At 50.3% G+C, this 24,182-nt stretch overlaps 1 protein-coding gene and 1 long non-coding RNA gene across 15 annotated transcripts in view; one reads left to right on the top strand and one right to left on the bottom strand.

Moving 5' to 3' along the window:
* Positions 1-376: 376 nt before the first annotated feature.
* LOC121822360 (uncharacterized) lies at positions 377-9,471 on the bottom strand. Of its 2 annotated transcripts, XR_013044328.1 has the most exons (3): positions 8,976-9,471; positions 1,460-1,546; positions 377-506 (listed from the first exon to the last, which is right to left on the bottom strand). It is a non-coding gene; the product is annotated as an uncharacterized LOC121822360 (long non-coding RNA). The 2 variants fall into 2 exon arrangements; XR_013044329.1 differs by lacking the exons at positions 377-506; positions 1,460-1,546 and adding an exon at positions 6,743-8,539 and having other exon boundaries at positions 8,976-9,456.
* An 82-nt stretch (positions 9,472-9,553) lies between these two features.
* The window catches only part of Atxn7l1 (ataxin 7 like 1), a 228,182-nt gene continuing 213,553 nt past the window's right edge, over positions 9,554-24,182 (top strand). For 5 of the 13 annotated variants that reach the window (XM_042260724.2, XM_016007911.3, XM_016007908.3 and 2 more), the window contains exons 1-2: positions 9,560-9,774; positions 10,275-10,343. In XM_042260724.2, the coding sequence (XP_042116658.2) occupies positions 9,594-9,774; positions 10,275-10,343 (250 nt within the window). In that variant the 5' untranslated portion in view covers positions 9,560-9,593. Of the gene's footprint in view, positions 9,775-10,274; positions 10,344-24,182 lie in introns of all 13 variants that reach the window. The other 8 variants (XM_076550801.1, XM_076550786.1, XM_016007913.3 and 5 more) reach the window with 4 other exon arrangements.

Below are 24,182 nucleotides of genomic sequence, written 5' to 3'. Positions count from 1 at the left end.
GATGTGACTCTGGGAAATGCTCTTTAGCCAGGACATCCCTGTTGGCCAAGGACCACTACAGAATAAACAAAGCAGTCGAAGGACATCACTCAGAACTAGCGTTGCCAGACTCTCTGAGCTCATGCTGGATGTGCAAGGAGAAGCTGATTATTGGTTAGACCAGCATAGGCCTCTCTGAGACTCTTGGTCACCTACCCTGAGTGAACGTTGCCTTCTGTCTGTCTCGGAATGCCTGAGGACAGGCGCTTCCATGGGGCCACCAAGCTGTAAGGCTTCTGTCACTCCAGTGGCTGTAACCGAGTGTCACAGTCTTTAGAAAGCATCGTTCTCACCTTGGATCATCATAGCCCTAATTTTAAGACTTCTTGAAAGAAGTGTTATTTGTTCTGAGACAGGGTCTCGTGCATCCCAGGCTGACCTGAACTCCTGTGTGGTTGAGGATGACTTTGAATTTCTGGTGTCCCCACATCTGGTCCATCCAGTGCTGGGTTCCAGCGCATGGCCTTCTGCATGCAAGAGAGACACTCAGCGGACGGAGCCTCATCTGAGCCCTTGAAGTCAGTATTGTTCAGGGAATCACGCCAACTGAGAACACCGTGTTCCTACCCACATCACATCACTTCATAGAGCGACTGTGGTCGAGATCCCGCAGAACTCTCACCCCGTCTGGGCCTCCCAGGACTTGCCTGCTGTCCGCTGAGGGCTAGGTTTGGGGGACCTACCGTCTCTGTGTCTCCAGCTCTCTGCTAAGGTGGCCACTGCCCCATCTGCAGTGCTGGGCTACCATGTCACCATCTATTTATATCAGTCAGGCACATCCTGCTCAGATCAGGTTTCTTCTCCCCAGCCTTGGCTGCCCAGGGTGGCCACTGTCCCACTCAGCCCCCTGGGTCATTTATCTTCTGTCTATCAGGCAAGGTGAGCTTAGCCAACTTCTCTGATTCTAGAAACCGAGGTTGCTATTCCCTGAGATACCACAGGCCAATCTAACTGGGGTCGTCTCTGACATGACATTAAATGAGACAATTCCTTCAGCAGATCAGTATCTGAACGCCAGAATACTTACTTAGGAAAAAATATGGATTGCTGCCTTTTTCTTGTTTAAAAAGAAGGTCTTGCTACATAGCTCAGGGTGGCCTTGATTTTGTGATCCTTTTGAAATTTCAGGCAAGCCTCACCATGCTTTAAGTAAGGCCTTCTTAATAGAAGCAATCATTATGGTCTTTCACCAAAGGCCCTGGGCTGAGTCACACTAAAGACAGCGAACAAAGTGAGAGCTGAATAGCAGCGGAAGCTTGTGTAGAGGGGATGCACCAGGATGAGGGACAAGGTAGGGCAGGCTGCACCAAGCCCTGGTGTCATCACGCTCACCTCACGGTGACATTTTACTCATAATTTGATTCTTCCTGGATACAAAGGGACATGGAGCCCATCAGCTGACTGATTCTCCAACACCCACCTCTCAGGAGAGTCCAGTCCGTGCCAACCCTGGACTCCATCACCGGCGGAGCTGTGATGCAGATTGTTCAATCAATCCTGGGTCAGCCTGTAATTGAACACACACATGCTGACCCTCCCACTGTTGAATTTATTAAGCTGATGTATATGTCACTGTCTCCTCCTAGCCCTACACTAGTGTACGGCGAAATCAACCGGCATTAGAACCAAAGCCATCATATTCCATGACCCAAGGCACTGTATCTCTCGTTCATGAGAGAGCTCTTGGGAAATCGCCGACTCAAAGGCTTTCCTAGGCATCGTTCTGTGGTGATGGTCACAGGGTGGTGGTGGTCACGGGGGGGGGGGGGGGGGGGGGGGTGGTCACGGGGGGTGGTCACGGGGTGGTCACGGGGGGGTGGTCACGGGGGGGTGGTCACGGGGGGGTGGTCACAGGGGGGTGGTCACGGGGTGGTCACGGGGGGGGGTGGTCACAGGGGGGTGGTCACGGGGGGGCCACAGGGGGGTCACGGGGGGGTGGTCACAGGGGGGGTGGTCACAGGGGGGTGGTCACAGGGGGGGGGTGGTCACGGGGGGGTGGTCACGGGGGGGGTGGTCACGGGGTGGTGGTCACGGGGGGGGGGCCACGGGGGGCCACGGGGGGGTGGTCACGGGGGGGGGTGGTCACGGGGGGGTGGTCACGGGGGGTGGTCACGGGGGGTGGTCACGGGAGGGTGGTCACGGGGGGTGGTCACATGGGGGGTGGTCACGGGGGGTGGTCACGGGGGGGTGGTCACGGGGGGTGGTCACGGGAGGGTGGTCACGGGGGGAGGTGGTCACAGGGGGGGTGGTCACGGGGGGTGGTCCCAGGGGGGTCATGGGGGGGTCACAGGGGGGTGGTCACGGGGGGGTCACGGGGGGTGGTCACGGGGGTGGTCACAGGGGGGGTGGGCACGGAGGTGGTCACGGGGGGTCACGGGGGGTCACGGGGGGTGGTCACAGGATGGTCGTGGTCACGGGGGGGGGTCACGGGGGGTGGTCACGGTGGGGGGGGGTGATCAGTGGAGCTGGTGACTGACGCACAGTCCTCTTTCCTTCTGCGGTCCATCTAGTCCACTGTAAGCCTCAGGAACACCTTCCATCTGGCAGAAGACAATGTGCACATTCCTGATGTCACCCCGCCACCCTCTGCCAGGCAGGTTGTCATCAGAAATCTATGATGCCGGTCATGTGACTAGCGAGAAGAGGGAGACCTGTGCAGAGCATTGGGCAGGTGATTGACAACTGGGGGTCGGGGAAACAGTGGGAAGGAGTGTCCTTTGTAGACCCAACCTCATCATCCCTGAATTGGAGATAAGGGCAGCTGCCCTCCATTTGGAAAGCAATGGCCTAGAATGACGCCATACTTACATGGCCATGTTCCCTTTAATTCCACAGGTGCCTTCCAACCCACGGCACTCTTTGGCTCTTCAAATGATGTCAGTGAGAAGGGTCTGGGTCTCCCTCGTAATGGTGGGGTGTGGTCAAAGACGCTCACAGTGGTACTGCCGTGGCTGCAGTTAGGCACTCGCTGTCTGAAGACAAGGGAAGCCCGGCACCAGCTGCCAGCACCAGGCTCTCCCCGCCTCAAGAGCGAAAGGTGTCAGGAGGTGCTGACCGCAGAGCAGCATCTGCCCCTGCGTCCTGGCCTCTCCTCACCATGACACCGACGTCTGCACAGGGCTGGTGTGAGAACACTGGTGCTCCCACCCTCCCAAGTGTCACCTCCAGACCTAATGCCCCAGGGCACAGTTGTGGCCAGGACTGCTCATGAAAAGCTTAAGTCAGGAAATGAAATGGCAGTGGGTGTGCATGACTCCAGAGCCACCCGGAGGTCACTCCGGCAGACCCTCTCCTGGCTGCTGAAGGCCTGACTGACAGCCACAGGCCGAGTGGTTTCCCTCCACTCCCTGGCCCCTCTTCCAGCCCAAGCGGCCAGCCCCACCTGAGGTCCACTTCTCTCTCCCGTAGGCATGCCCCCAGCTTTTCCCATGGGGATGACGGCAGATGGGCATGTTCACACCCCCCAACCCCCTCCACAGCTTCCCTACCTCCACAGCGACAGCTGTCACAGGTCACAGACTACACTGACACACAGGTGGAACCCTGAGTCCGTGCTGGGAAAGCACAGGGGCAATGAGGACACGGTGGGACAGTCCTGGGCGGAAGCGCCATGTGATGGCACACAGAAGACAGCTCAAACCCCACAGTTTTGAGCGCGTGCACCGTGGATCTCTGCAGCTTGTGGTGCCAAGGGCAACTGGGAAGGACCAGAAATTAACCTTTTTGTGGCAGTTTGAATGTAATTGCCCCCCCCCCCCACAGGCCTATAAGGAGTGGCACTGTTAGGAGGCCTTGTTGGAGTAGGTGTGGCTTTGTTGGAGGAAGTGTGGCCTTGTTGGAGTAGGTGTGGCTTTTTGTTGGAGGAGGTGTGTCACTAGAGGTGGGCTTTGAGGTCTCCAAAGATCCTCAGTTCACTCCCTGTTGCCTGTGGATCAAGATGTAGAATTTTCAGGTATCTCTCCAGCACCATATCTGCCTGTATGCTGCCATGGCATGCCACAGCATGGTGATAATGGACTGAACCTCTGAACTGTAAGCCAGCACCAATTAAATGTTTTCCTTTATAAGAGTTGCTGTGGTCATGGTGTCTCCTCACAGCAATAAAACCCTAGCTAAGACACTTTTAAATTTTGTTTGTGAGACAGAATCGTGCTATGTAGCTCAGGCTGGCCTGGAACTCACAATCCTGTTGCCTCAGCCTTCCAGGAGCCAGTGAACATTACCTTTTTTCCTTATATTATTCGTCAAAAGAACTTAGGTATCTAAATGTGAAACAAAACTTGCCAAGCATAAAGAGAAACTGGAGAAGACTCATGGCCTTGAGGATGGACAATTTCCTTAAGCAAGACACAAAGCCAAAGGCTCCAGGAGACCCAGATGTCTAAGCACTTTGGAAAAGACAATTAGAAAGAGAAAAGTGACAAGCTGAAAAGTGGCACCATTTCCAAGCAGGCAGAAGTGCTGTGTGTCTGGAAGGCATAGAAAATTCCCTCAAATCAATAAAGGCCTCAAAACGCCAACAACAAATCAACAGTCACAGCAGTTCAAAGAGAGAATAAAATGCACATTAAAAAATGTTCAAAAACACCCAAACTGAGGAAAATGCAAGCGAATAAGACGCATTCCCCTCATATTTCCAGGAGTTAGCATTTTGAAAACGTTGAGCATTAATGAGGGTTTGAAGAGAAGGGCACACTTCTACATGGCTGTGGGAGTCTGGACTGCTCAGCCACTTTAAACGGTGATTTGGCAAGGCTATGAAAATGGAAAGTGTATGTACCTGGCAATTCTGATTCTGGGCAGAAATACTCCCTCCTGTGCCCACAAAGCATGTATAAAAATAAAAGTGCTGATCACCCTGTCTTTCATGAAACCAGAACCCTAAAATATCTATCAATTAGGTAATAGCTAAGGGAACTCTGGACCATTCCACGGAATCCTATGCAGCGGTCAAAAGAACGAGTTATTCCACATGCGATGCCATGTAACAGTACGTATGAAAGAGCAGGATGGGGGAAATGATTCAGTCAGGAACGGTTTGTGAAGATCTGAGCTAGAATTCCAGAACCCATCTAAAAAGCTGAGTATGGTGGCACATGCTTGTACCTCAGTCCTGGGGTGATGGAGATGAGCAGATCGCTGGGGCTCATTGGGCAGCCAGCCTCGCCCAATCAGTGAGCCCCAAGTGTCAATGAGAGACCCTGTTTTAAAAAACACAGTGGGCAGCTCCTGAGAAACAACATCTAGTTCAGGCCTCTAGCCTTCACATATGTACACCTGTACATACTTCCAGACAGAAGCACAGAAAATAAAACAAAATCTGCAGGAAAAATGACCACAAAATAAAGTGATTCACATTTTAAACACACACGACAGTACCATCTACACCTCTAGTAATCGAGGTGTCAGCAAATGTATAGAAAATGGTATGAAACATGACACCAGGTCTGGGGACAGGAGCGGATGGCATGTCTTGGTCGCCAATGTGATATTATTCAGAACCATCTAGGAGGCAAGCCTCTGGGCTTAACTGAGGTGGAAAGACCCACTCTGAATGTGGGTGGCACCATGGGTGGGTGGGCCCGGTGGGTGGGCCCTATTCATAAGCAGGACCAAGCCAGCTGAGGACCAGTTTTAGCCTGGCTCTGCTTCCTGAGTTTGGCCCTGGCGTGACCAGCTGCCTTGCTGTCTGTCCTGTTGCCACACCTTCTCTGCCCTGACAGACTAGTGCCCCCTTACCTGTGGGCCACACGGACCCACCTTAGCTCCTGTTCTACGCTGTGATAAGACATCAAGACCAAGGCAACTAATGAAAGGGTTTATTTGCAGCTCACTGTTTCAGAGGGTGAATCCACGGCCATCACGGTGGGAAGCATGGCAGCAGACGTGACGTAAAAGAAACAGCTGGGAACTCACATCTTGAGATACAACTACAAGGCAGAAGAGCCATCTGGCAATGGCTGGGCTTTGGAAATACCGAAGACCCCCACCCCAAAGTGACACACCTCCTCCAACAGGACGACACATCCTAATCTTTCCCACACAGTTCCACGTTCACAGTTGGCGACGATGCATTCAAACCACCGCAAAGCCCTTCCTCTCTTCATGTTGCCTTGTCAGAGTGAGAAGGGTAACTACCGTAGGAGGGATAACCCCCAAAGGGACCGTGTAATGGGGCGATCTCTCTGATCTATCTTTTCACTACCAGAAGCAAAACACTTTTTAGAAGCCAATATTAAATTTCTTTTGTGAGGAGCAAGAAACTTGAAGACAAAAACCGTGTGTAGAGATCCCATTCTGCTCTCCGTTATGAGGTCTTGTTTTTGTGAGGCGAAGGCAGCTTTGTTCCCGGTGGAAGAGCTCATGCAGAGGGTTCACCATATGCCGGGAGGGCTACCCTGGGCTGCAAGACCAGGGATGTTTGGGACAGAAGTTTCAGCGCTTCTACTGGAAGCGATCGCGTCCGAGTGCTGGCCTCTTCCCAACTGCCAGTTGCTGCTCACAGCATCTCATGCATCCTGACTGAAGAAACAGGCAGCCAGTGTGGGAGACTGAGGCAGGAAGATTGCTGAGAGGTCACACTGAATTTGAGGACATCCCGGGCTATGGTGTGATAGCCCATCTCAAAAAAAAAACAAAATGAAACAACAAAACAAATAAACAAAAACCAAGCAGACAGACAAAAACAATGAAACAACCAAAAGTGTGTGTGTGTGTGTGTGTGTGTGTGTGTGTGTGTGTGTGTGTGAGAGAGAGAGAGAGAGAGAGAGAGAGAGAGAGAGAGAGAGAGAGAGAGAGAGAGGAATCACAGCAAACGTGTCTGATGACTTACTACCCATCAGGCCTCGTGCCCAGGGCTCAGCACCCCTAATTTCACCCAATACAGGAATCCCAAAAGAACAGCAGCTTTGTTGCCCATTTAACAGATCAAGAAGGAGAGGTTCAGCTGGCTTCGGGATCTCAAAATCAAATGCCCAAACTGACTTAAGTCCTCGATCGGGCCTCCTCCTCAAACAGCCTTCCCAACCACACTAAATAGTGAGGCTGTCTTTGCTTCAATTTGTACATGTACATCAATATTCAATTTCTTCCCATTCAAGGTAAGGGATAAGGAAGGGCTGCCATTGCTCCTGTGTGGCCCTGGAGATCCACCAAGTCTGGTCCACAGCGAGGACAGAAGTCGTCTGCACACCACAGCGTCAGGAGCCCGAGGCACTGAGGCCCAGTGGCCAGGAACAAGGGGATTGTAAGGCAGATGACCCATTCCCACGGAGGCCGTCCTGCCCCGTCAGAGCACAGATGTCCTGTTTCCTGTACGTTACTTATCAGCAGACTCTGTGTTCATCACGTCAGCTTATGGCCGGGGCTCTGGTGGTACCAGTCAGCAAAGGCCTGGAATTCCTTTCTTCCTCCAACTGGTGTTCCTGGGGTGGGGGTGAGGGGGGTTTCACGCTAGTCCTGTTTCTAATCCATCACCAGACAGCAGTGCAGGAAAGAGCTGGCGCCGTGGTCCAGCCTGCAAGGTGGGTGGAACCTCTGCCTTCCTGATGCTGAGAACGCTTAGAAAAACTAATGGCATAGCAAAGTTCCCCCAAGGCACGATGCTCAGGGAAATTAGCAAGAAGAAGGGCAGGTAGGATAGATGGATTCATTTAAGTCAAGGAACATCAAACCATTCTGGGGACGTTTCCTCTGAATGGAACATGTCTTTTCCCTAGCTGCCTCCAGGTAACTCCCAACCATAGTCCTAGCAGGACACAGCTAAGCCACATTCCGCACCCACACGCATGCTTATGTTCAAAGGAGCCTCCGCGTGGTCCCCTTTCTTTGGCAAGACCAGACCTCAGCTTACTATAAATCCTTCCCAATTTCCAAGATGCAAAGCAGTTTCCATTTTCTTGGTGACACATTTTTTGATCACTCCTAGCTCATTTCCAGTTCCTCCAAGGAACTGGCTCAGCCATGAAATTCCACACCACTTTCGTACTGGTATCACTGCATGTGTCAAGCTCCCTCTGAAGAATTAAGCTTGATCTTTCTCCAGCTGCAGCTCTGTGAAGTCCAGGGTGGGTCTCCCCGGGCCCCTGTGTGTGAACAACTGGTCCACGAGAAACAATGTTGTTTGAAAAGATGTCTGGATGAAGACATGCCAAGTAGAGTGCCTGGCTTATCTAAGATGTCAAGTATGATACATATTTCCCACACTACAAGTATTTAACATAGGAATTCCTTACCCCGTTGTCCCTTAGCTAACAATCCATCCAAGAACCTAACCGAGGTTTATTCACGTCTGATAGAAGCAGGCCCATTTGCACACACATGCCAGTGAAACAAGCCTGGAGATCCTCCGTCATCGCCCATCCTAATGCTGGTTTTGAGGTGCATGGTGCTGAGTGCCAGGACGTTCCAGCCCCACCAGAATACATCTCAGAATCAAGCAACGCTTCGGTGTGGGGCAAAGGGTTTCTCGGGAACAGCAGTGGTTAAGAATGGAAGGATGCTGGGCAAATAGAAAAGTTATTGATTGTGGGGTAAGGGTGTCTTTACAGTTTATGTAGAAAATTCCTAGGAAGCAAACAGTTTTAAAGAGGTAACACTAGATGTTAAAAGGTCTCAGTTACCTGCCCCTAGGGTCAGGCGGGACATCTCAAAGCACCGCACTCCGGGGAGTCGGGTTCCCGTGGGATGCCTAGTGCCCTTGCCGCCTGCACGCTCGGTAGGAAGCGCTGGGTCTGAGGGAAGGGCCAGGCTTCCTCCCCCAAAAGCGTAGAGCTCGCTCCGGCTCTGGTGTTCGCGGAGCAAAGTCTCTGCGGTGGCCCTGCCAGCGGGGACACGAGTCGCGCAGACGCTCCGGGTCACCAGAGCCAAACTGAGTTTGGAATTTTGCCTGCCCCGCAGCCCGGGATGGGATGGCCGCTCCCCTCGCCCCGACTCACCTGCTTCTCTGAGCCACGTCCATTTTCCTCTTTGCTTCTGGCTCCCGAAGGCATCTGTGCCGCGACCGGGTTCCAAGGCTCACCAAGAGAAGAGACAGGGTGGTATGGTAGTGGGAGGTGCACTCGCCAGAGTCCCCGCCCTGCCCTGGGGGGTAGGGGTGGAAGGGGTGCAGAACAGCCGACCTGGCCCCCACCAAGCCCCCGGTATCCTTCGGCGACATCGCACGATGGGTGACTGGGACCCCGGGAGGAAGGGGCATGCAGCGTGCAAAACTTTGGGTCCTCCAGCGGCGACTGCCGGAAAGGCCGCCTTTACTTCTGCCCGGGGTCGCTCCAGTTGCGGGGTTGCTGGCTGGACAAGGCGGCGGTGCGCAGCATCCTGGCTCGAGGCGACCCTGCCCGGCGGAACGCGCGCGGCTCTCGGCCTCTGCACCGCTCTGCGCTCCGCCAGCCCGACTGCGCGCTCTCCCGGGCCCCGCGCACTCCGCGCCTCTCTGGCGCCCCCAGCGGCCGCGCGCAGCGCAGCAGGGCCGGGCAGGGCCGAGCGCGCCCCGCCTCCTGCCTCCTCCGCCGCCCTCCTCCCCCGCGCAGAGCACTCAATGTCGGAACGTTCCGAAGATGACGTCGGAGCGTTCTCGAATCCCGTGTCTCTCGGCTGCTGCTGCCGAAGGAACAGGGAAAAAGCAACAAGAAGGAACAGCAATGGCGACACTGCACCGCAAAGTGCCCAGTCCGGAGGCGTTTCTGGGCAAACCCTGGTCCTCCTGGATCGACGCCGCCAAATTACACTGCTCCGACAGTAAGAACCCCACCGCCTGCTCCTCCTTTTATTATCCTGTAACCTTTCCATTCACCTAGAGCCACTGGGAAAAAGTGTGTGTGTGTGAGAGAGAGTGGCCCCCGGCGTCCTCCATGCTTCTCCCTCTCTCTCTAAATAAATACACACAGACACAGACCATCAGAACACAGAGAGGCCCGGCTGCCAGCAAGGCTGTCTGTCTGTCTGTGTCCGGCTCCCTGGGGCAGGCAGCCCGCGGGGTGGGCTTTCGCAGCCCTACGGTGGTATCTGTTTAAAAGGCGACTCTGTTGCTGCTTGCATAGTTTTTTTGGTACCTATCTGGGCCAGGTAGATGGAAACCCGGACTCGGGAGAAAATGTTGCATTGTCAATTTTTGCAAGATTTTCAGATACAGTATTTATATCGATCTGTTGCCAATAAACACTCTCCCTCCCCCCTGACTTTGGCTTTCCCCCCCTTTTTTCCTCATTTTCTTTTCTCCTTTTCTTTTTCATCTGCAGATGTAGATTTAGAAGAGGCTGGAAAAGAGGGTGGCAAAAGCAGGGAGGTTATGAGGCTTAATAAAGAAGGTAAGTGGAGCTCTTGGCATTTTAGTGTTAGCTTGTGTGGCAGTCTTCACAGGCTTTGGAATATAATGTGAATTGTTCTGCTGGGTACAGAGTGACTAAGGCTTGTCAAAAATTGAGCACGCCCGGGTGACTGCTGCTTCACTGTTAACTTCCTTCGAAGTATAAATACAACTGGGGTGGGGGGATGCAGATGGGGGGCGGATGGAGGAGAAGTTTACCGCACTCCAGGAGAGTCCAGTCTGAACCTCCTGATGGTATCTGCCATTCTCCTTGAAGCACCATTGGCCAATGGTGGTGGTGGGGTGTGAAGTCCCTGTGTGAGGCATGGGGCGTCCTCCACAAACATCCCAGCCTCTCTTGTGTTAATTCACAAGTTGTGAAGAACCCCACACGGTCAGTCATTCCAGCCCGCAGTGACTTCTCCACTCTCACTGAAAACCGTTGCGCATGGCGAGCCTTGGCTGCAAGTGACATTTTGTGTCTGGTCGAAGATTGTAGGGGCATCAATGTGGCAGATCCCTAGCCAGTCTGTGCTTCCCAGCATGCAAACATGACACCTGAAAGAGACAGATGATCTCTGGGCCTGTGAATGAAGCCCATAATGCCAGACCTGGGCATCACATACCTGTGGCTGTGTAAGTCAGTTTTGCTGTTGCAAGCCCACCTTTGGGCACTCTGGCCTCTGGCTTCAAATGGAGCTACTCTGGAGGCCACCTTCTGGTTAGAGAAAGGATGGGTCCATTTGAATTGCACTCATTGATATACAACTGGCTGAAGTTGGCCATGGGAGGAAGGCGCCGGAGATTGCTGGGAGGTGTTAAAAAAAGTTCAGACATGACCGCAGGAGCATTTGCTTGTCCTTGATGAATGGAGAAAACCCATTTGACAGACTAGTCCACTGATGACAGGGGGTGTTGCCTGAAAAGGTGGATGGAATCTGCTTGGAAAGGTGGACCTCAGTCTGCGGACTGAAACCCAAGACCGTTGGTTTTCAGTGCCCGCATCAATTCTGGACTATCCAGTGAGGAAAATTTGCTCTTCCAGAAAGAATAATGCGGAGGTTAAAATGTGTATTCAAGGGCGGTTCTCTAGCTCCGTGTGTCTGCTAATTAAGTACTTTGGGAACAAAACATTATTCTAAAGATGTTTGCCTCTAAATATCTTAGCGTGATTTTGACGTGTGTGTTTAGGATGCACGAGGGAATGATGTCAAGTGGGCTCCTTACAAGTGGCAGCTTATTTGTGCTAAATGTCCACGTGTGTTGGCAATGGAAAGGGATTCCTGGTAGTTGTCACTCCACGGGGAACTCTTGAGGTCTTGAACCACTCAGAGAGCTGAGCTCTCAGACCTCTAGCTTTGCTGCCACGACGAAGGTGCAGAAGCCAGTATGTTAAAGTTGACGAAAGGCTGCGGCGTCATGGGATTGGCACCTGGGCAGGCCTGGGTGACGCCTTGGGATTCTCCGGCCACCACTATCTATTTCTAAATATGCATGTTCCCAGATTCTCTTTGCTGCATGAGAAATGGATTCTTTTAAGGGCAAATGAAAAGCTCTCCTTTCCTCAGAAGTCACAGATGTTACATCTGGCTTATCACGTTCTCTGTCCTGTAAAGGTACAAAGATTTTGCTTCTAGTTGAATGCATCTTTATGGGGGACACCCAGTGTTCAGTGCGCCATGCGGTTGGCCCATATAGCCATGCATGGACTTCCTCTCTTTGTGGTGGGCCTGGTGGTGTGGCCTTGGGTGAGAAGTTGAGAGGTTCCTGAGTTAGGAGCTCAGCTTTCCTTACAGGAAAAGAAAAAATATGTGCAACAAATCCGTGTTCCATGGTAAGAACTTCAAGGTTGGGCTGGGACGCTGTGTCAGAGTGTTTGGTCACATCGGGCCTCCTTGTTGGAATCATCAGGTGGGAGGCCTTAGGGTGGGTAGATATTTGTGGAGGGTTGTTGCAGGACATAAAGTGCCCTTGTGGGACGCTGGGGATCTGTGTTGATGAGTATACATGACTGGTGCAGTTGGCTAGAAGCAGGTCTTGAGAAGACATGTGGTAATAAAAGAATAAAAATTTAGGGTTGAAATCGAGAACCAGCAGGATTGGCTGTTGTGGTGCCAAATAAATAACATAAAACTTACCATGTTAAGTTCTTCTGAGTATATAGCCCAGCGGTATTCACAACCATCACCACCTCGTTTCCCAGGCTTTTCACCATCTCAGGCAGAAACTCTGTACCAACACATGTAGATGATGACTTGCCATGTCCCCTCCCCAAGGCCTGGCTTCTCCCGGTCTCTGTCTGTCTCTGTGAAGGTCTCTGGTCTAGAGTCCTTGTGTAAGCTGAATCACACAATACTTGTCATTCGTTATCTTCTTTCTGTGGTGCGTTCAGGATTCGTCCATGTTATATGATGTATTGGTACATTCCTTTTCAAGGTAGAGTCCTGTTCCCTTCTATATATACTACTCACCCATGGGATATGTGGGTCACTTCCACCTTTGACTATTGTGAATACTGCTTCTTTGAGTACTGGTGTGATGCAATCATTTTTAGACTGAAGTAAGAGGAAAGTTGGACTGGAAATATAAAACAAGAATCATCTGCCTTTGGAGCTTTCTCACCACTGCTTTGGAAGATACCATGGGCCCTCGCAGACTTTCTGAATAACCTGGTGGTTGCAGTATCATTCCTGGTGTTCCTTTGCTTTGATTCCTCACCTGTGTTGATTGGGAACGGTTAGCTCTGAAGTCTGCTCATCATCTTTCTTATTCCCTCTAAAACTGTAGTTTCAAAGAACTCAGCAAAGGCATTTGAGTTGTAAACTGTTGCTAATTCCTTTTGGCCTGGGCTTATGAGGGTTGCCTTAGAGCAGCTTCGCTGCGAGATGAACCACGGAGAACTGGGAGCCAGCTCCCCACTTAGGCCCTGGGGAGAGCTTCACTCCTCGGGGCTGATTCTCCAGCTGTAAAGCAAGGGGTTTGGGACTAACTGCCCACCACAATCCCTCTGAGACTTCTTACCCAGGCTTCACTAGTGACTGTCACTACCTTTAAGATACACTCATGCTGAACAGCCTGACTCCAAAGAAACTTAAAAAAAAAAGAAAGAAAAAGAAAAAACAAACAACAACAAGCAAAACCCCTCACATTTAAAAAAACAAAACAAAACAACAAAGCATCCTTAAATGACTTCAGAAATTGAGAATAACTGGGAGTAGTTTCTCAGTTTTTAAGTTTATCTCAATGCTGACAAAAAAATCACTGTGTAGTCTGCTTACTAGAAACAGTTGTGAATGGTTTGGGGTCTTCAGTGACTGAGTTCAGACCCCACAGAACAGAGGGGTTGAGTCCAGACCCCACAGAACAGAGGGGTTGAGTCCAGACCCCACAGAACAGAGGGGTTGAGTCCAGATCCCACAGAAGAGAGGGGTGGAGTCCAGACCCCACAGAAGAGAGAGGCTGAGTCCAGACCCCACAGAAGAGAGAGGCTGAGTCCAGATCTCACAGAAGAGAGGGGCTGAGTCTAGACCCCACAGAAGAGAGGGGCTGAGTCTAGACCCCACAGATGAGAGGGGCTGAGTCTAGACCCTACAAGTCCAGACCCTACAGAAGTAGAGCACCCACCAAATCTGTGTTCTCCCTATGAAGAGCACTCTGGCCTCAACTTGGGTCTGTCTGTCAAGCCATAAACTTTCCTCAGAGGAGGGTTCCAAGAACCTTGCTGGCCCAATCTTCATGAGAACTGGGCTATGATAGAAAACTCCAAGGAAGGCTGTTTTTCTATGCTAACTCTGTATGTCACACTATTCTCTCCTCCAGCTTGGTAGGTGTCACCTGAAGACTTTTCCCAAGCGAAAGTCTTACTCAATTTGGGAAGATGTTCTCATTGCTAAGGACCTCAGCCACCTTTAAAAGAAATGCCAACTTATAGACAAAGAGTGGGGTCCATGTGTCTCAGAAGTGCCCTTAACTACAAAACAGATGTTAGCTGGAAGTGTGAATGAGATAATAGAGGAGAGATCAGCGTTTAGTAGGTGCTGAATGCAAGCCTGCTTTTATTCTTTTTATTATTACAACTATTACCATCATTTATTACTGAAACTAGTTCCGTAAAATGGTATTATTTTAATTACCATGAATTTTTAAGTCATCTGTGGTAAAAAGAAAGACATACTGTATGAAGAACTCCAATTTTAGAGCAAAGCGTGCTGTAATTTTATGAAACTTAATGATTTAAAAACAATTTATGTGGACATAGTATTTTTCATAGACTAAACCTAAGAAGTGGGTTATGTCAAAAGCAGAAGAAAAATACTTAGGCAGTTCATGGCTTCAGAACATGAATTTTTTTCCCTCTTTCTGGTAGCTTCTGAGGTCTACAAAAATACATTTAAAATGATAAGTTGTTTCATTTATTATGGAGAAAAGTGAGTCCTCTAAGGACATTTCTGGGCCTTTTGGAAGCCAGTACTTGGGCAGGAGTGTGTCTAAGGTTTCCAGCATTTCATTTGGTGAAGGTAAATGTGAAATGCTTCCATTTCCTAGTGAGCTGGAGCAGAGAAGGCGTGCTGTGGAAGTGTTCCCGAGACACTGGGGGAGCGGGGGACGTGGGAATGGGCTCTGTGTGGGCTCCTGCTTAGGGCTGGAAGGGGCAGCTTCGATGGGAAAATGGCAGCTGGCCTAGGAGGATGACGTATTCTTACAGCCCAGGCCAGGGAGCTAGAGACAAGCCATGGAGATTTATGGGAAACTGTCTTCAGCTTCTTTATCATTCCACAGACAACTCTGTTATCTATGCTAATGGGAGATGGGAAGGCCCGAGTCTGCAGATTACACAGATAAACCTCATTTTCACTATTAATTTCAACTTTGTTCTCGGTTACACCTGTCCTCTTCCACTTTGCTAGGAGCAGCAAGACTTGTTTATGGTGGCCTTTCTCTGTTGCCCTGGGCTTGCGTGGAAGGACAGGAGAGAGGGAGAGGCAGGGCAGCTAAGGTGGTGGAGAGTGAGAAGAAAGGGAGAAGTGAGGTGTTGGAAAAATAAGGGGTACAGTGGTGCCAGGCTGAGAAGGGGCAGCCAGACCGTCCACTCAGGGAAACGCAAAGCTTTGGAAAAGAGTATCTCTTGGAAGTTACGAGAATTTCCTCGTGCCCAGATCCTATGTGGAGAATGTGGGGTGGCTTGGAAACTGGATACAAAATGTTACTGTCAGGGCTTGAGTTAGATTGGGCCTTCATCTTCTATAAGAATAGTAGATTTTTTGTTTATTCTTTAGCTTTGAAGATGTAACCTTAAATTCATCTAAAAGCTACTTAAAAATAATCTCTGAGTTACAGAATTCAAGAGTATATACTTTACTGGAAAGTCTCTCATGCATCCATTTGTTTCTGTATCTTTCCAAAGATATCCTTGGGTGCATTGAAATAAATACATACATACTTCGACGACCTCTCTACTGTATGAGTGACAGCTCCCAGCTACAGTCTAGCATCTTGCCATTTCTCGCTGTCTTGGAGGACTGTCTGTTAGTCTAAGGGTGTAAGGACAGTATACGGCCCGGTCTTCTGAGGCACCTGTGTGTAGGAAGGTGCTGCCCCTTTTTGGCTTCCTTCATACATGGAATCCACTCCCCTACCCCTCTCCCACCCACCCCTGTAGTGCCAGCTCTGGGATGACTCGGGGACACAGTAGTGGTAGACACAGTGACCCTTCCCTGGGAGCTCTTCCTGGCAGCAACCTCAGGCATCAGAAAAGCCACAGTGATTGTGAGGGGTCCTGACAGAGAAAGCAGGGGTGTTGTTGGAGAGCATGAGAGGAGGGTCAGATTTAGGTTAGACCCTTCCAGAAGAAGTTTTACATCAGCTAAAACCTGAAGGATAATGGAAGTTCTCATTGTGTGGACCTGGACAAGGTGGAGTTGGACGAAACAGTATATGTGAATGCCCAAAGTACAAGAGAATATGGAGTGTTCTAGAACTCAAAAGGTTTTATTGCTGGAGGGAAGCTGGCAGAACAGAGGGGTAGTTTTCCCACCAGTGACACTGATGACATTTTGAGCCAGGTATTTCTTTGTGACAGGGAGCATCATGTGCTGCTCATTGGTTTCCGGTAGTGACCCTTCACCCCTCCAAATGTAGACAACCAAAATGTCTCCACATGTGCCGGGGAGGCAGAGTGTCACCAGAATAAAGCGCAGCTGGAGAAGTAAGAATACAGGGCAACCGTGAGAGAAAAATTTGGGAGTATTTTGGTACTCTTCCTTGTCTTGGGCCTACAGCCCGTACATGAGTCAGCCTTATCAACTGCCCAACAGGGCAAGTGGACCATGGCTCTCGGCAGTGCTGTGGCCAAGTTCAAGAGTCTGAGAGAGAGAAGGCTCGGTCTCTCTAGGAACTCCTCCAAAGTCTCCCAGCCCGTGGTGGCTCCATCTGAGGCCGGCAGTGACAGCAGTGGGGGTCAGGTCCTGTCGGACTGGCCCAGCCCTCCCTCACTGTGGTGACAGGAGGATTCTGACAATGGTGGCGTTTGGAACTCAGTGGCCCCTGATGCCAGAAGCACCCTGGCAAAGCACCCCGATTTCAGTTTATATTGAAAGTCAGACTGGAAATGCAACTGGCATTCTCTGCAGTTCGATTACCCATGGGATACGCCTGAAATGGGGTTGAGCATGAAGAGAACAGAGCAGCTGGCTTCAAGATCTCCACGCTAAGGATTAGGAAGCCTGGAGGGCAGGGCCAGGCCTGGCTCTTGATGGCTTCTGATGGGCATGTCATGTGCTTGACAGCATCATCTAGGGCTGTAGGGCCACGTGGACCCGTTCAGTCACCAGCTGGCAAGAGGTCTGTTGGCTCTGCTGTGGAGCTGATGGGGGAAAGTTAGGCAGGCTAGTTTCTCCATGCCTCTCTGTAGATCATGCTCCTATGCTCCGGGCTGACTTTCATTTGTGATGTTTGGCTTCATCCCTGACATCCTTCTGCTTCCTTCTATCCAGTGGTAGCAGCCAACACGGTGAGACCTGGTCCTGATGAAATCCTTTGTTTGTATCTGAGGACCCCAAGCAACCTGGTGTTGATGTCTGGGGAAAGTGGTCATTCAGCGACTCTAGCAGTCAAATGTAGCTGTCATAGAAACAGAGCATTAGCCAGTGGCTTGGATCTTTGCTGAGTGTTGCAGAGAGTGATGGCAAGGGTGCACTTTGGTGTGTCTCTTCTAAAACTCAGTCTAGGATCCTGCAGTGATGGGCTCCCTGCTGTGCCCTGTGACAGGGCTCAGACTGGCTGCCTCTGCTAAATGGACCTGACTTTGAACCCTAAGACACTGGCACTGATGGGGAGAACTTGGGAAGGCCCTTCCTGCAAGTGGGCTTAGGCCTAGGCTTAGGATCCTGAGCAGCGGAGGGCTTAGCCTGGTTCACTCAGTTCCTGCAAGGAAAGCTGGAATTCCTGTGTGGCTAGAGCATTTGTTTTCATGTAGATGCTTTTTCCTGTGCTCCCCCCCCCCCCCCCGCCCCATTCCACCTGAGTGCTTGTCAGGGCAGGACAAACTGGTGCCAGGTCACTGTCATCTGAAGATGCACGCGTCAAAGATGGACTCTCTAAACAAGCAAAGGTTATTCTGACATGCTGACTTCGGCAAAGCAGATTTTGAGTTTGTGGATGTTGATGGTTCAAGGACATCCTCAGCAGGGAGCAGTGTGGCCGGCCCAGTACCCCAGTGGGTCATGGAATCTGGGGCTGGGCAAACAGGTGATGGTGTTGTAGGGGTAGATGGTAGACAGTTGAGATACCTTCCCTTACCACGGTGATGTCCAGTTCTTCTAAAAAGTATATTGACCAAGTTCAGAGTTCAGCTCAGTGGTAGAGCATCTGCCTAGCGTGCACAAGGCCCAGGTTTCGATTTCCAGTCCTTCCCCGTGCCCCCAATGCGCTGGCCTCACAAGGGCAAATCCTGCCTGGGCTCGCTTCTGTGAGGTTCCTAGAGGAGTCATGTTTGTGTGGATAGAACAGAATGGTGCATCATGGGGGCTGGGGTTGGAAAGGTAAAGTTTGGCCTTTGTGGGTCCAGAGTTTTGGGTATAGATGCTAAAAGGGTGGAGATGGCTGGTGGTGAGGGTTCTGTGACAGTGTGAATGTATTTAAAGCCACCAAACTGTGCACTTAAAAATAGCTACAGTGGTTAATGCTATACTGTGTGTATTTCACTACACACAGAGAGTTCATTGGCATGGCAGCCTTGGGAGTTTCATGCAGCATTATTTAAATTTTGACTCAACCATTTCCCAGCTGTGTGTTAATTTCAGATTTAATTTCCTCATTTTCAGAACGGAATAATAGTTCCTCTCAGAGTTGCTGTAAAAATAAATGAGATGCTATCTGGCATCCTATAGGTACCCAGTAACGTAAGCTGTGCTCATGGTCATTTTTACCAAATACTCAGGTCCTCTTCTTTGTCTTATCCGAGCTGCCATTTCCAGGGGACAGATTGTATCAAGATTCTTTCAGGAGTGGGCCAGGACACTACCTGACACTGGGCACAGTGTTCGTATTGCCATTGGGTCCTCATGATCACCCTGTGAGGGAAATCCTGTTCTTAGCTGAATTTTAGAAACCGGGGAGCCAAGGCTCAGAGGGATTGAGTCTTTACCTAAGTGGTTCAGCTGAGAAATAGGGGAGCTGGGATTCGAACCCTGAGGCTGGCCGATCCCAGAGTCTGGACTCTAATCAGGGCCATAATGTCTCTCGTTCTTGGGATGGTGTAAGACTGAGGTGAGACAAAAGGCTCACTGAAGACACATCTAAGAGGTGCTCACACGGGCTTCTGCAGGCACCGAGCAAGGACCTTAAGTGCTGCTCCCTGACACCTGGCCCAGCCCTGTGGGGGGATTGTGTCCTTGCAGCAGACTAGTGCAGAGAGAATAGTTGTCTATCCCCTTCGCCTCTGTGAGAGCCGTCAAGGATGGGCTTTCTCGTCCCCAGGCCCCAGCTTTGGGCCTGTGTGGTCAGAGCACTGGCCCCAGGGAAGCACAGGAGCTGATGCAAACTGTTCCTTTTTAGAAGAAGGTGTTAGCAAGGACGGTTGCCAAGCAACTCTAGGGGCATCTATCTACAGTGATGATGTCTCTTTCCCCCCTTTTGAACATCTCCTAGGCTGCTGTTCAGTTTGCTCTTGGCGTTGGAATTGTTAGTATTTTCGTGAAGGGTGTGCTGCTTTGGATGACTGAGTGCAGGTAGCTTTTCAATCCCTGCCACATTCAAGGTGTCCTTTTGATGGTGATATGCCTGCTAAGTGGGTGTGAAAGCCCTCTGCCTCCTGCAGCCACAGCATGCCCTAGCTGTCGCTGGCTCTGAGGGCAGTGATGAAGGAGATTCTTCAGACCTGAGTGGCTGAGAAAGACACAGACTGCGTCTTCCACATGAGGACAGGGTGAGGTAGCCATGTTCAGCCTCTGTCACTCTGGATTTTATCTGCTCTTCATTAGCAAGGCCACTTGAGCATGGTGTATATGATGCTCCCCGCCCCATGATTTCAGACCCCGGAGACTCTCTTGTGATTTTCCTTCAGCACTGCTATGTTCCTGCAGTCCCCTTCTGTGTGGGACGTTAGTGCCCTGGCCTGCTGACTGCTGACCTATTCCTTGGTTTATTTTCCTGATAAAGGTCACAGTGTCATGTCCCAGACCAGGAGGAAGGGAGTGAGCCACTGGAGAGTGCCACTGGTTACCGTGGGGTAAGGGAAGCCCTGTTGGCCACGTTCCCACCCTTCATCCCATCCCTGGGAGCTTCCCTCACCCCCCCCCCCCCCCGTACTCCTCCTTACCATCTTCTGCAGAAGCAGGGTAAGGCCCAGACAGGACATGTGTGCAGATGAATGCTGCCACTTCCTGTGGCTGACACAAAAGACTGAAGTGGCAAAGATAGACCCAGAATATAAAAATCAGGTCTGAACAGATTAAGGGTCTCCCTGGTCTCCAAATGGAGTTACTGGGAATTTCTATAAATCAGATGTGTCTAACCTTGGCCCATGGTCCAAGTGCATTCCAGGCTAGCCAAGAATACACTCAACACATTTGCAGGTGACAGAGTCACATCACAGGTTCAGAAGGCTGGATGTTCCTGCTGTAAACGGTAGACAGCCGAGAGCCGTGAGAGCCCATGCTTCCTTCAGAGGGATCAGCGGCCTGCATGCTGTCTCCTCTTTTGCCTGCTCCTCGTGTAGCTTCTTGCTGTCTGGAGACCTTGCTGCCTGCTCAAGCCTTACCATTCCCTCTGTGGAGACGAGTGTGTCTGTCACCAACCCCAGCTTCTCAGCAGAGTGCTCTTTCTCTGTCCCTGGAGGGTTGCACCCTCCTGCCTCCCTCAAGTGTTTCTGTGGACCCCACACTCTCTTCACTTAAAAGCTAGAGCGGACCTGTGCTCTCCCTGGCCCCCATATTTAGCCTCGGATCTGGTGTCCGCCTCCTGTTCTGAGAGCAGTCCTGGCTTCCACTCTCCGCTCCCGTCCTGGGCTAGCCTGTCCTCCATGGCCCAGACTGTCACACTCTCTTTGGTTTCAGTTCTCCTGCCTTCCCCTTCCTTGAATACCACTTCAAAAATGAATCTCCCCCAAATTTACATTTATCAGGTGTTCAATAAATGAACGCTTTTCCTTACTTCACTGTTAGTGGCTTCAGGTACCACGACCCTCCAGGTCCGGCATTGAGGCCCTCATCCCAGCAGGTAGACCATCCTCACAGGTGTCCTGGGCCAGCTGTTCCTCCTCTGTCTCTGCCTCTGCCTCTGGTATCTCCCCTTGTGCTCACACCCACTCTCTTGCTGCTGAACCAGCCTGTGCCTGGAGGTATCTTCCCGGACTCTTAGGCCGCACAGCCTGTGCGTTCCTCTGGGCACTGTGCCTCGGGCTGTGTCCACCATGCATTTGGGCCCTCAGCTCCCTCAGCTCTTCCAGTTCCTTCCACCTCTCCATGGTGCCAGAAATCAAACTCAGGTCACCAGGCTTATATGGCAAGTGCCTTACCTACTGAAGCATCTTTCTAGTGCTGGGAAGTTCTTTTAATATTCAGAGTAAACCCCACCCGTCACCTTCCAATTTAATGTCAACATTAACATTTGTCACACAGAAAAGGTAAGATGCCATAATAGTCTCTGTGTACACACCATGTAGAATAAAACAGTAGTCTGAACTGTATCTTGTTTATATATATAATTTATTTATACATAAAATGTGTCCATCCAGTTTTTGGTAAGGAATATAGCATATTTCTGTAACATTTTAAAATAAGTTGCAGTCCTAACGACACTCCACCTCTAAGTGTCTGCCGCTTTTGTCACATCTTGATTGTGTTGTTTTGAGCTAACACATTTGAGTTTTCAGAGCTTCATCTTATACAAAACACGTTATACATTACAAAGATGGTTTCCTTCTGCAATGAGAAGATCATTGTGTGGGGACCGTTCCGGCTCCCAGTGAAACCTCTGCTCCTTAGCAGGGAGTTTCCTGGAGCTCCCTTGGCATCCGTCAGTGGTCCTTGCCTGGATTCATCATTTCTTCGGAGGGGGAGTGGGATGATCATTTACGGACTCTGTCTTTCTGACCTACTTTTTCTGGCCAGCATTCTCTATAAAGAAGAACTCATTCTGACGAAGAGGAAGGAGTCACTCCCTTAAATTCCTCTTGAAAGGCAGAGTAAGGCCTTCCCTTTAATTGCCAGCTTTCTGAGACTGGGGTTGAACACCGTGATTCTTAAGCTGGTGAGGGCAAGGTCAAGGATTGCTGTGCTGGTATTTCAAGATGTGTGTTGTGAAGACATAATCGTGTGGAAGCTCAGAAGGGGAGCCCCAGGATGGACAGTGCAAGCCAGGCCTGGTTGGTAGAGCCTGGGTTTTAAATCATTGAGAAGCATTATCCCAAACACTCAAGGGACCCTCTACTTTAATTTGGGGAAGGAAGAAGATAATTACACTTAAAATAATCTGGTTCTCACATTCCAGCTGGAGTATTTGTTTAGCCTGGGTTAGGTGAACCACTGAGTCAAACCGCAGACTCAGGTGAGTGATGCCCCTGTGTGTTAGGAAGTCAGGGTGCTTCCTGTGTCACTGGCTCAGCAGAAAACCACTGAGCACCCAGGATGTGGTGCCACAGGGCTGAGCCCTTTGCGTGGGTCGACAAGGAAACACAGTTGGCCAGTGCCATCCAGGAACTCACCTTGCAGCTCACTGGAGTCCCTGACCCTGCACAGAGGATGCAGAGCGGCTCGAGATGCCCAGTGAAAGGAAAAGGAGAGACATCAGTCTGTGGTTAGCAAGACCTTTGACATAAGCACAGGGCTGTTTGGGTATGGCTCTGCCTGGAACACAGTAAAGGGTGTGCTGTAGAAGCCAAGTTCAAGGGAGGGAGGGAGGGAGGGAGGGAGGGAGGGAGGGAGGGAGGGAGGGAGGAAGGGAGGGAGGGAGGAAGGAAGGAAGGAAGGAAGGAAGGAAGGAAGGAAGGAAGGAAGGAAGGAAGGAAGGGCGAACATTCCAGATAGAGACAGCAAAAATGGCTAGAATGTGGAGAGTCAGAGTGTTCCAGGGAAGAGCTGCAGAGGCCTTTGGAGAGCTTTCAGTTTGACAGGCAGCAACTCTTGGAAAAGGATGTTACGGTGAAATTCCATCAGGACCAAACAAACCAGAGCTTCATCCATGTGATGGACCACTGCAGACTTCCATGGGATTTCAAGGAAGCAACTTGCCTTTCTTTCTCTCCTTTCTGTTTTTTTAGTTTAGTAATATTTATGTGTATCTTGATTTCTCTCTTTGGGGTTCTGAGGACAAATCCCCCTTCTTCCTCCTGCACACATGTACCTTAAGGTTTTTTTTTCCAATTAATCTATTACTATCAGTATTATTTTAATGAACATTTAGCAACCTACTCTAAGAAGGTGCTAATTATAAAATGTACTGATAAAATGCTGTTCAGCAAACAGTTGATCAATAATAAAATATTCTAAGTTGTTATAAATTTTATCCCATCCAGTGCTTTTTGTTTTTGTTTTTCTGAATTCTCAACCCTGCATCTCAAGCTTTCAGTGTGGACTCAGGGACAAGGCTAGTTACTGTCTTGTTAAAAAGTCCACAGTACAAATACAGTGTGGACAACTTCTTGGGCGGTGGGTAACAATGCAGACCCACTGGTACTGCCCAGCTACAGCCAGCTTTTATGGTATGAATTTTACTGTAGATCTTTGGATGTAGGTAGTTGGTAGAATGCTTGCTGAGCATGCTCACAAGCACTAGGTTGACTCACCCAAAAGGAATAAAACCAGGCAAGGTGGTGCATGCCTGAAAACCTTGCACTGGGGAGGCAGAGGCAGGAGGATCATAAATAAGTTCAAGGCCAGCCTGGTTTACATGTCAAGTTTGAGGCCAGCCTGGGCTGCTGCTTGAGACCCTGTGAAGAGAAGGGAGGGGTTACCGGAGTGGAGCCACACTTGGCCGTTTATTTCCTGTCGAGGTTGCTTTCGCAGTTCTATGGCTGAGTGAAGTGAAGACAGGTCCTCATGGCCCCACAGCCTAAAGATGTTCCTGACCACACTACCTGTTTCTAGAAAGTTACTAACCCCTGTTGAACACATCCATAGTATCACAGTATACCAAGATAAATAAGAAATAATAAGTTGTAATTTTTTAATATATCAAGTTGTAAGCTTCTATCATATAACTTTTAACTACTTAAAGTACCACTGCTGTGTGCTGAGAGCCTGAGTTTCTGGTGCCAAAGTTAATGAAGCTGTCACCAAGAGGCAGCAGACACTACCAGATTGGAGGGGGAGCCGCAATAAAAAAGATTTTTATTACTTCAAAT

Source organism: Peromyscus maniculatus, chromosome 14 (genome assembly GCF_049852395.1).
Source record: "Peromyscus maniculatus bairdii isolate BWxNUB_F1_BW_parent chromosome 14, HU_Pman_BW_mat_3.1, whole genome shotgun sequence".
NCBI classification, from domain to species: Eukaryota; Metazoa; Chordata; class Mammalia; order Rodentia; family Cricetidae; genus Peromyscus; species Peromyscus maniculatus.
Note: the sequence above shows the minus strand (reverse complement) of the source record. Positions and strands in the feature narration are given on the sequence as shown.